Below are 13,051 nucleotides of genomic sequence, written 5' to 3'. Positions count from 1 at the left end.
TCCAGTTTTTTACTTTTGTCATTGACGTTTAATGAACATCGGTTTTAATTAACTGTTCCAGACCATATGAGTATTTAGACCATGCACGTTTGGTCATGACCATATGGGTATATACTCATATGGTTCGACCGTACGCGTATGGTCTGGCCGGGTATATAACAGGTTTACTTTTATACTTCAAAACTCTTCATATAACCCTTCTAGTTGTCACGTCATTAATAAAAAGACACTACCAAAGGTCATTTTATTATAAATCTATTAAGAATTAATAGTAAGATCAACTAAATAAAATTCAGTTTTATACAGTAAAGTTCATTACTAGCTAGTCAAAACGATAGGAAACACATTTACACATATGGTCATTTATAAATACCGATATGTTATTACGAGTGAATCGCAAAATATATTAATGTACTGTTCTAGAAAATCTCTACAATCGTCATTTTTGTTTATGTTTACAAATGTTCCACGATTTCCAGGACTGGTGATGACCACATCAACAGCACATACAAAGTAAAATCACAAAAATTTTGAACTCATAGGAGAATCCAATCGGAAAGTCCATAACTTTCACTTGCAGGACAACACTCCACACCATGCGCTTTTTAAATTAGATTTGTTCTATTTTAAAGTTGAAGAAGCAAAACAATGTTCAGTTTTAGCATTGCTAATGTTTAAAAGTAAAAACTGTTTTATCATTTATTACATCAGCAATATTTCCCTTAAAATAAATCATAATTTATGATTTCTTCTTTTTCAATTTTCATTCTTGCATAATTTGACTATGTATACAGATTATACTACGCACTTACGTTGTATTTAATCATAATCTTATTGTAACAGGAACATGTTTCTTTTCCTCTTGATTAACTTATCTACAAAGAGTGGATTGAACAAAGTATATATGAAGCGCAGACTATCGTCAGATAGATTAAAGGGTAATTCTCAAATTATCTGCAAACAGGTTGAATAGAAAACAATGAAGAATATTAGTGTCGCAGTGTTGGTGGCTTTAGTTCTTATTGGATCATTTGCTGTTCAAAGTGGTAAGTAAAAATTTTACTGACAAAAAAAGAATTGTTAATGTATTGCATATTCATTTTATTCTTTGAAGATTTTTTATTAACTGCCTGGTTTTTTTTTAAATTCTTTCAAGACTATATTCAATGTCAAACAAACTATTTAAATTTATTATATGTTATTGAATTATAGTTACTGCAAGATAAGACGAAAACGATATTCACGAAAAAGTTGCTTGATATTCAAACTGTAAAAGGAAAAAGAAAATATATAGTGTGTTTTTGCGCATTACCCGTGTGACATTTCTCTTACATCTTAAAATTTTTGATATCCATTCAAAACTATGACGATGCAATTCTTGCCAATGTTTGAACATGACTTACTTTTGGCTTTGAAATTTTCAGTAAATGGGAGTGGCTTCATTGTATGTGAGCACAAGTCTGCGTACATCACATGTCCCGACCCTTTTACAATATCGGTACAATCTGCAATATATGGGCGGTCCACGGATTCATCTGTATGCCCTGGGAGTGTCAAAACAACTCATTGCGGATCAGAAAGTTCAATCTATAAAGTCAAAAGGCAATGCAATGGCAAAAGTATTTGTTTATTGACAGCAACCAATCGTCAATATGGAGACCCTTGCCGTGGAACAACGAAGTACCTAGAAGTGGAATACAAGTGCACTTATGATTTGCTTAACCACTACCGTTAGTGTGTTGAAGATATATAATCCATGCGTTTTGTTTTGGCAAACTGCTTTTTTTATAATGTGTACCGAACATTAAAATAATATTGTTTTGGGTCTCTTATTAAATGTTTTATTTTTCTTTGCTTTGTGTGTATATTAAAATTATTAACCTAAGGTGTCATACCACTAATTAAAAGTCCCTATCTGTTCAACCAAATTTTACAATTTTCACAGCTTTCTAAATATTTTACCTTAAGTCTAACTTCATAGAAACCAGGTATATCCTGAATCGTACATGTATCAGCTTTCTACATGCCAATTTTCAACAGATGTTTAAAATCATATACAAAAGAAAAGGTCTTCCGAATAGAGGTACCACTGAAAATAACCCCTGGTTTTTTGGAAATCTTAAATTAGTATACTATGGAGTGCATTAATCCTCAATTTTGAATGCAAACTCATAAACAAGTAAATTTTAGCTCAAATGGTCTTAATATATTTCTCTTTCACCAAAAGTTTCATTTCTGCCAATTTGTTGGTTAGTTTTAGTAAACAAGGACATGAAACGCACTATTTTTTGTCCGATTAGGCATACTTTCACATACGTTCTAAATTTGAGGGAGTAATTGGTGGTATGACACCTTAAATCAAACCGGATTGAAAGAGAGAGAACGATATATAATTATACACGTATCAGTATTGGAGTACTTTATAAACTACATGCGTCCGGAGCGATTTACTCGTCTTATCTTCATCAGGAACGCTGTTGCCCTCGAGCAGCATTATTAAACAGTATTCATTGATCATTTGCTGCGGTACAATAAGTACCATTTATGTTATTTGTAGAAGGTAGGTTTATGCTGACTAAATTGTCTATCCGACTATTGATGTGTTAAGTCTTCAAAAATATTGGTATATTTCTAAGAACACTCCATATCCTCGGGCGTTTCCCCCTTTAAATATAAGAGAACAACGACACAACATTGAAATGTAACACACACAGAAACGGACTAAGCATTAGACAAAATCCTATGAGAATAACAAATATAACATCAAAACCACATACATGAATTTGTGATAAATAAGTACCGTGACACGTCTTATAGTAATGTGAATTCACACTAAAAAAAAAGAGAAAACACTCGACACAACGGAAACACAACGTTAAAATGTAACACACACAGAAAGGAACTATAATATAACAATGGCCATATTCCTGACTTGGTACAGGACATTTTTAAAGAAAAAAATGGTGGGTTGAACCTGGTTTTGTGGCATGCCAAACCTCCTTCTTTTATGACCATGTGAAATATAACATTTAAAATGGCAACACAACATTACAGGACTACAATATAAATAAATAGGAGAACACAATTGACAAATAAACACACGAATAATAGCTAACAAAAGGTTTAAAATTTTAATATGCCAGAAGGGCATTTTGTCCACACAAGACTTACTAGTGACGCCCAGATAAAAGTTGTGAAAACCGATGCCTTAGCAGCATATTCTTATTTTAAAAGAAGAAACAAGTTAACAAAAAGCTGTCAAAAAGGAACGACAAGAATACTGCATAACCCTCACAACTATTAGTCTCATTCACATTTTCAATCGTGTTACAACGCCACACACTTTTTTAGTCCGTGTGTCATAACGTACAATCTATTCAAACGGTAAGCTTGATAGAACAAATATGCAACCATGGCTAGTCCATTGTCTTTTTATAGACCATGTGTCAATGATTTCGCTTATAGAAAATAGCCATCAAGGACAATTTTTAATTTGAGTTTATTGAATGAACAAAATTAATTGTTGAAAACATTCATTTTTCTGCTAAACCCTGCTCACTTTGTCATAATGAGTTTAAATTGTATCTCAAAGAAACAATTGAACATTTATTGTTTTTACTAAGCTACAAAAGGCAGATGGCTCATATAAATTTCAATGGCAAACAAAATGAGGCCTTAAAACACATTCTTTATCTAGCTGTATTGACCACCGTTAGATGAAAAAAGGGTAGATAACTCTGCATGAAAAAAATTTCACATCCAGTGGTCAAAACCTGTGAGTCCAATCAACTTTTGTTTCTCTTAGTTTTCGTGCATACAACAATAAAAAAAGAGGTTAAATTCACACTGGACTAAAAATGTAGTGGAATAAGCTATACCTATATGTATGTTTAATGGTGGAAATTGCAATATTATGTGTTGAAACTGTCCTCACAACTTTGTCACCCCGTGTAGTCTGATTTGTTATTAATTTAAGATTTCTTATAAGAAGGTCAAATATAGCCCCATTTGCCCACAACGATTTCGTTTACAGTACAAGAGATATACTGTTCAACTTTTGTACAATTTAAGCCAGCTATATCTGGCCAAAAGTTGAGTGGTCAAATTTCAATTTGTTCATGGCTACCTTTGTATAGTCCTTTTCAATAAAAGTATGATTAAATACTTGTCAAGAATATTAATGTGTATGTTCACTTGAACATTGCATTAACATTAACAGTTAATTTATGACCAGGTTGATTCTGTAAATCACTTGTTTAAAAGTTGTAAAAAAAGGGGGTGAACATTTAAAATCAAACATTAATCAAGAGTTTGTTTACTAAACTGCTTGAGATATTCATCTAATTTTTAGTATGCAAGTCAACCATGATGCTATAGCCTGTGTACTGTTTTCATTGCCGTCACTCATCTACTTCTTGTTTACTGATACTTTGCCCATACGACTTCCCTAGAAGGCTCCATCTAGTTGATCCAATTGATGGATTTAATTTTGACTGTAAAAAATTTCCAGGAGCGTTATTGGTGTTGAATCGATTGATTTAGAATTGGGCTGCGTTCAATATCGTAGCAGCTACGTAGTGCTACGTAGATTTTGACTATTGAACGTGTAGCTATAGACTAGTTGTAACATAAATATGGTTAGCAGGTACGTAGCTGCTACGATATTGAACTCGACCTTGGTGCTTACTGTTTTAATGGTTTGTGATTTAGCTTAATATAAAAAAGAAGATGTGGTATGATTGCCAATGAGACAACTCTCCACAAGAAACCAAAATGACACAGAAATTAACAATTATAGGTAACCGTACGGCTTTCAACAATGAGCAAAGCCAATATCGTAAAGTCAGCTATAAAAGGCCCAGAAATGACAATGTAAACAATTCAAACCAGTAAACTAACTGCCTTATTTATATAAAACCAATGTGTTACAAAGAAACAAACAACCACCACTGAATTACAGGCTCCTGACTTGGGACAGTCACATACACGCATAATGTGGCGGTGTTAAACATGTTGGCGGGATCCCAACCTCTCCCTAACCTGGGACAGTGGTATAACAGTACAACGTAATAACGAACTATAAAAATCAGTTAGGAAAGACTTAATTCATCAGATGGACAAAATACAAGTGAACGTGGCCGGGTACCTGTACATCCCAACAACAAAAAGACACTAGGAACAGATCTGAGAGTACTTGCAGTTAACTGACAGCTAGTTCAAAACACTAACAACTGCTGTAAGCGCTGAAGGCAGTTAACCAAAAACCAAGGAAAACGTAATTATGAAAACTGGCAATGTTGCTTCAACATTAAACATTCATATATAGTACATTTATGTTTATATAATGAATTAATTATTCAGGCATATAATTTATGTTATCAAGGTTTCAAACGCAATATGCATATATCAAAGTATATTTTCATGGTGAGTCTGCAATGGTACAAGTTCCTATGATTGAAGTTGTTCTACTTGGTAGTTAACGTTGGTTGAAGTTGACTGCTAGTAGTACGATTTGTTTTAGTACGAACATGTAATAGTATGAATGGACTTGTTTCCCTGGAAAGAAAACTGAGTTTGTTTTTTATAGTACAAAAGTTATGAGACACGAAACAGAAAAATGTTCACTACTACAGGGATCAAAGGTTAGGTCTGACTGACCTGCCCGTAGTAAATGTAAATGATTTGTTATTTTGTCCCATACATAAATATTTATGGTTTAGGGGTGGGGATCTAGACGGTTTTCAAGTTCTCAACAGGAAGGGGGATGACCCCAAGGACTTCCTCAACATTTCATTTGATTTGTTATATTGTCCCATACATGAATATATATGGTTTAGGGGTGGGGATCTCATCAGTTTCCAAGTTCTCAAACAGATAGGAGGGGGTGGGTTGACCAAAGGGACTCCCCCTATATTTCATCTGATTTGTTATATTGTCTCATACATGTATATTTATATTATACGTCGTAACTACAATCCCCTTCCCTTTCATGAATGTGACCTACCGAATTAGACTATTTACCGGATTTGTAATCACATAAGCAACACGACGAGTGCCACATGTGGAGCAGGATCTGCTTACCCTTCCGGAGCACCTGAGATCACCCCTAGTTTTTGGTGGGGTTCGTGTTGTTTATTCTTTAGTTTTCTATGTTGTGTCATGTGTACTATTGTTTTTCTGTTTGTCTTTTTCATTTTTAGCCATGGTGTTGTCAGTTTGTTTTAGATTTATGAGTTTGACTGTCCCTTTGGTCTCTTTCGTCACTCTTTTATGGTTTAGGGGTGGGGATCTCGACCGTTTCCAAATTCTAAAACAGGATAAGTGTGATGACACCCAGCGACTCTCCCTATATTTCATTTTTTTTTCATATTGTCACAAACATGCATATATATGGATAAGGGGTGGGGATCTCGAACGTTTCCAAGTTCTCAAACAGGAGGAAGTGGGGTGGCTCCAGTGACTCCCCTATATTTTATTTTATTTATTATATTGTCCCATACCTGATTATATGTGGTTTAGGGTTGGGGTCTTAACGGTTCCAAGTTATCAAACAGGAGGGGTGGGATAACTCCAGGGACTCCCCTTATATTTCATTTGATTTGTTATATAGTCCCATACATGAGTATGTATGTTTAAGGGGTTGGGGATCTTGACCATTTTCAAGTTCTCAAATGGGAGGGTTGGCAAGTGCAGGTACCCCTCTATGTTTCATGTCATTGATTATATATTGTCCCATACTTAGTATATATTGTGTTTAGGGGTGGGAATCTTGACCGTTTATGTTCTTTTGACGGGTTCAACCGAACATAAAGCATTTCTTTTCTATACAAGGCTTAATAACACAAAACACACATATACTATGGGATGTAGGTTTGCAGCATCCAGTCTTTTAATGATACATTCGGAACACTAATAACAACAGGTGAACAAAAATTTAGAATGGCAGGTGTTACGCAAAGAATAATCCTTATCACATTCTCTTCACTAGAGGTATGATCAACAGCCTGAACAATCTACAAAATATAACAAAAATTAGAAACAATTCTCACAACTACATGTAAATAAATGAAAAAAGAAATTAAACAAATACTGCAACTTTGGACAGTATACATGTGCATCTAATGAATTGTACAATTCTAAAAGAATAACCTTATACATGTGAAAGTACATGTAGAACAAACATTGTTTGGTTTTTTTTTTAACTAAAAATAAAAGTCAAACAGACCTTAACAGGAATTGCTTTTCATCGGTCCTAACTAACCGAGTTATTAGTTAGATCATGAATGGTATGATTTTCTTTATACAAGCAGATACTTTCTTCTATTTCAACTTCATGATTTTCTAGATGGTTGTCATGTTCTTTAAAGTTAAAACACCAAATACGTTCAACCAAGGGCACCATGAGGCAGGATAAAAACGACAAAATACTGAGAACACCAGTAAAGTAGTAGGATGCGGACCAGGAACCAGTTGTATCATCTAACCAACCTGCAAAAAATACGTTACATAAAAGTATTTGTGTTCGTCTTCTGTGTAAAATAGCATTATATAGATATTATTCAGATCGTCTAAAGAAAACAGTACTCGATAAACAATACTAGTATGTTTAATGATTTTGTTATCAAGGATTATTATGCAATTTCTTCATACGTTTCGCCAACTTTCAACCAAGGACTGAAGCTCATCAACTCAGCAATCAAAAATCGGGAAAGTCCTGAGAGGCGAAAACCTTGCTTCGGAAGTTGACGTTTTACGTGACTATCACGAATATGTTAAGCGATGTACAGGTACTTGTCCAAACTAATTAGTGACATGTTTTCACGTTGTTATTTATCTAGATCTGATCTCAACATTTACTGATTATGTCCTAATCCCAATTGCGTTGTTTTGTCCAAGTGTGGATTAGCACGACAGTTGACGCATATAAAGAACGATGGCCTTACCCCCTTGAGACGCACGCGGTCTCGCTTCTTTTGAAGTTCGTGTTATTTCCTCATGTTTAGTTTTTAACTTTTACATATATCTAACGAATGGATTTATTAGATTTTAATATCAATAAACAAATATTACCGCGAATTTATAAATTATCTCTTGTAGACAGTAGACCGAGTATTACTCGAAAGGGTCATATGAACTCTCATAAACTTGAGAAAGGAAATGGGGAATGTGTCAAAGCGACAACAACCCGACCATAGAGCATGCATTCTGATACCCTGTAGTAATACAGTTTTCTTTATTTCTATTGTATCGTGAGATTTGAGTATTCATAGAAATGTGACAGCGCAATCTTTAGAAAATTTCGTTTGATATGTGTTTTATAAGGTTACTTTGAATAATGCAAGTTTAATGATCACATTAATCTTATTACAAAAGTAAAATGTTTTGACAGGCTCGCTGCATACCCTCATCTAACATTTGACCTTACTACAATCCTTTTAACTAAAGAAAGGAACAGTAAAAAATGAATGTCTTATTATCAACACAATGTAATGCAGAAAATTACAAATCGAAATAGGGAATCTGTCAAAGACCCAACAATCAGACCAAATGCATTAGGTTTTTTTCTATCGCTTTTGACTACTAAATACTTACCGGAAAACGGTTGGCTTATACAAAAAGCAGTAGCATTTATCAACGACATCAATCCAAAAGCTGGAGAATAATTCTTTATACCAATACAGTCAATAATAAGGACACCCATCAAACTCCAAAATGATCCCGAGAATGATCCCACAATTACGGCATATGTATATATCGCTGGTAGATACGGCAAAAACGGCATGCAGAAAGGTGTCAAACCACTCACAAAAGAACACATCATGAAAAGGTGAACACGTTTAACAATATTTAAGTCAGCAAACCATCCTAGGAATGCTCGTGCAAATATTTCAGATGCACCTACTAATGAGACTGCTACAGTTATACTCTCTTTACCGAATCCCAATGCTCTAGTTTGTGCAGGTAAAATTAATCCATTAGATGCAAAATTAGCTACTTGTAGAAACATTGCCATTAGGTAAATGGTAAATTTCGGATTTCGAAAAAGTGATGGCTTAAACATTCTCATAAGAATTTTACGAAAAGAACTACAAACATTAATATCTGGTTTGCGTTTCATTATAGCGTGGTTTTCTGCAGATTTCTTCTGGTACGGAAAATGAGCGGGTTGTATAAGAAACAGAGAAGCAGCACAGGTGTGAAAATAAATTCCTCCCATAATTAGAAATGTTCCATTGAGACCATATGTGTCAACTAACAGTCTTATGAGATATGGAAATAAAAACGCTCCTATCCCACTAACGGATACAACAATTCCATTAGCTAAACTCCTCCTTTTTTCAAAGTAAAAGCTTACAATAGTTGTCGAAGGAGCAAACATGAGTCCATATCCAGTTCCTAAAAAAAGTTGAAAAAAGATAACAATTGTATTACTATAACATGTCTTGAATAGTGACCTTTAGTTGTTAAATTATGTGTCATTTTGGTCTTTTGGTGGAGAGCTGTCTCATTGGCAATCATACCACATCTTCCTTTTTATACTTATACAAGCCAGGGATTTTTACACTTTATATTTTTTCTAATAACTTGGATTATGGTACATATATAATTTGATATCCTATATATGCACAGCAATATTATTCAAAATAAAGTTTAAAAATTAAAAACAAACATACAACAGAATGAGAAAAAGAAAGCACTCAAGTATAAAATCTTTGTTAAAGTGAACACAGAAAATAAAAGATTTTATAATCCCAAATGTTCCCCAGTTTTCCGCCATAAGACTTAGACATTATGGTAACTATATGGTTCATATAATATGTATATATGATTAAAAGTATTTACCTGAAATTATCCCATACGTTATATAAAGAAACTCCATTCTTGTAACGAAAGCACTCGCTGTGTATCCAATTAGATTTACGATACTTCCAATAACCATTATAAAACGATATGTATAAATTTCCCCAAGATAATTAGAAATAGGCCCTGCAAATACATTACAATATGCTTATATTATTGATTACTAATAAATCTAAATAAGTTTTTTTCTATTCATTTAAGTTTTTAGTTAAGCGTGCGATTCCTCTAAATACCGTTACAACTATTTTGTGTTGATCATTCACTGTGGTGACACAGGTGTCGGGCATTTATTTTGCAAAAAAAAACTTGTCCATGCATAGGGCTTGATCCTTGTATGGAAAACTATTTTGAGCCTTTCTTTATAGTTCATCAACCACATGACTCTGGCGAGTGAAATCTTGCAGTCGTGATTTTTTTATCTACATCTCGAACATTTCTCAGCAGATTATTTTTTACGGTTTTTTTTTCAGGCTCCGGATACAGCTCTCAAATGCAATGTTAGCTTCAGGCATTGTTTTTCTTTTACTTATACTCTTCCTTTGGTTATTTATTATTGAGTTTTACATTTTGTATGAAACGTTCTAGTGTGATTGAAAAAGTATAACGCACATCATCATATGCGGCGACATTAAGGCAATTTCGATTAGATTGTGTCAGGGGGGTAACCGCGTAAGGACTACATTAAATATGCATCTATACATTGATATTATAACCATGAACTGTCAAAGTGAGTTTCTAGTGCAGTAAAATTAGAAACTTTGATTTAACATTATTACGAACAAACCTCTTGTTTTAATTTGTGTGGGCTTTGGGTTTTACTTTTAAAAAGTAAGCTGGTGCTGGTTATAGTTGCCATTTTTTTTTATTTTTTTTTTTTTTTTGCTCTCTTTATTGAAGCATCTAAGTAAACTCACCAAGACCCATCATTAGGAATGAGTTCACACTTGATATCCATGCTGTGTTTCCCGCCCCATCATCGTACCGGTCTAGTAGCTCAGTATACAATACTCCAAAAGACTTAACACCCCCAGCAATGATGAAATAGTTGACGCTACAAACTGACAGATTTTTTAAAATAAATTTACGTATCTAATAAGGATAACAGAAACTCATTTAATCCTCTACTTTTATCCATAAGAATGTGAAAAAAATTAAAACGTATAAAGTTTCAGTGATGAACACTGAGGAAAGTATCATTATTTAACTACTATAGTAATTAACAATTTAACGAAATTATAAGTATAATTATAAATAGACTTAAATGGTGCTGAAAATCATACTGATTTTTTCGTTTATCGTTTTGTACATAAATCTGGCCGTTCGTTTTATTAGTTTGCGTGTTTAACATTTGTCATGTCGGAGCGATATGGGTTTAGCTCATTGTTACAGGCAATACGAAGACCTATAGTTGCTTACTACTAGGCATACACTCTCATCATCAATGACAATCCGCCATCACATATTCTAATTTTTTGGGGTATATTATGAGGTAAACACTCTTCCTTTCTGGAAGGAGATAGAATCGGAAAAGCTGGAACAGTCAACCTTGATCAGGTACAATGTATACACCCGACGTGGAAATTCGGAATTGACTTCCTGTCCGAAAGAAGAATCCCTGTTAAATCTCACTGAGATATTGTTATAAAATTGAAAATTGAAATGGGGTATGTATGCTCCAATGCACGCTATAGTTAAAGAAAACACACATATTCAGTCCGATGAGCATTTCTATAAAACGAGATAATACAAATTTGATCAATGTTTGCATGTTGAAAATTGAAAACATAAACTTACAAAACAATACTACCCAAGCATAACCATGATCCACATCCGAGTTCTTCATACTTCTATAGTTTTAATTCTTCTATCACGTTAACAAACTTTCTTTCATTCTAGGATAACAAAAAGTACAACATATTAATTGTTTTAACCTGTCACAATTTCGCATGTGTATAATTCTATTTCTGGCACACATTTAATTATAACAATGGCTTGTGAATGTACAATGTACATGTATGATCAAAGATTAATCTCCTTTAATGACCTTTAAAGATAAGAAAGTGAAGATCGATTGTTTGTGTATCGTGAATGACCTGCATTTTAAATTGAATGTGTTGCCGTGATAATACATTGTATTTTTAAAATACTTTGAGATACAGCAACTAGCAAGACTATAGTTATATCATAGATGTAATACATGGTTATATGCAAATAACGAGATGCTGTATGGTAGACAACTATCCACTAAAGATATCGATTTATAATGGGTTTTTTTTTTCTCGAGGGTTTTAAATTTGTTCTGTCAGGATTCTACTTCGTCAAAATTGTCTTCATTTTCTTCAAACCGTTAAATTGGAAGATGAAGCGCTGTCAATTTATCTCTAAAATAAATTTATCCACATAGTAATAATAGTATCATAACGGTCCTTATATATGCCACTTGTATTTTAAAAGACAAATGTTTTTACTGTCTATTTAGTATCGTGTTAGACTCTCGAAAAGTCAAGTTAGGCAGCACACCAACAATAAACCAGATACACAGGCACATAAAATGACTGAACTGACAAAGGCGGTTTAATTCAACAAAGTTCCCATTTTGGTCCGTTACAGTGTGCACTGTCTGTAAAAGTTCCTTTTATACAAACGTGACAAGATTTAGAAAGAAAATTGTTTACTCTTCAAAGGCCAAAAGCTGTATGTAAATACGTCGCAACAGTGGTCAACACGGGAGTTCATTCAATAAAAACTATAAATGTCAATTAACTGACCACATGACCCGCGATGACCATCCGCATTTCTTACCTCAAAGCCAAAACATGTCCTAGGTCACGTTGGAAAGCATTAATAATTTTTCTGCTGACATAGTTATTATAATCAAATTATTGTTCATTTGTACACAAAATCAATTAAATCTTTAAAAAAGTTTTTATAGGACTATTGTAATAGAAAAATGCAGTTTATTTTATTTCATATAGTTTATCAGTTAATGTATGTAAGTTCTATTCTGTAAACTATTTTATATAAAATTATTGTTAAACTGTTCTATACATTTTTCAAGCGTAGGATATTTCAAATATGTCGAATAAGCACTTTTATAAACCATTGAACTTTTCTGTACAATAAAACTTCTGCAGTTGCCAAACTGACTTCCGGTTATATGTCTAGTAAAGTTTTATAAAACATCTTAAAA

At 33.5% G+C, this 13,051-nt stretch overlaps 1 protein-coding gene across 1 annotated transcript; it reads right to left on the bottom strand.

Annotated features, from left to right (window-relative positions):
- Positions 1-6,866: 6,866 nt before the first annotated feature.
- Positions 6,867-11,860, bottom strand: LOC143078389 (monocarboxylate transporter 12-like). The gene is made up of 6 exons (XM_076253263.1): positions 11,656-11,860; positions 10,776-10,919; positions 9,844-9,987; positions 8,593-9,396; positions 7,226-7,488; positions 6,867-7,013 (listed from the first exon to the last, which is right to left on the bottom strand). The coding sequence occupies exons 1-5, from the start codon at positions 11,702-11,704 to the stop codon at positions 7,253-7,255; spliced, it is 1,377 nt and encodes a 458-aa protein (XP_076109378.1). The 5' UTR covers positions 11,705-11,860; the 3' UTR covers positions 6,867-7,013; positions 7,226-7,252.
- Positions 11,861-13,051: the final 1,191 nt, after the last annotated feature.

Source organism: Mytilus galloprovincialis, chromosome 6, assembly GCF_965363235.1.
Source record: "Mytilus galloprovincialis chromosome 6, xbMytGall1.hap1.1, whole genome shotgun sequence".
In the NCBI taxonomy this organism is placed as follows: domain Eukaryota; kingdom Metazoa; phylum Mollusca; class Bivalvia; order Mytilida; family Mytilidae; genus Mytilus; species Mytilus galloprovincialis.
This window is presented reverse-complemented; position numbering and strand designations above follow the sequence as displayed.

Coding starts and splice junctions, on each gene's coding strand:
- LOC143078389 (XM_076253263.1), bottom strand. CDS start 11,704: ATGAAGAACTCGGATGTGGATCATGGTTATGCTTGGGTAGTATTGTTT. Junction 9,988..10,775: donor ATTCCTAATGATGGGTCTTG/GTGAGTTTACTT, acceptor ATGTATTTGCAG/GGCCTATTTCTAATTATCTT. Junction 9,397..9,843: donor AACGTATGGGATAATTTCAG/GTAAATACTTTT, acceptor AACTTTTTTTAG/GAACTGGATATGGACTCATG.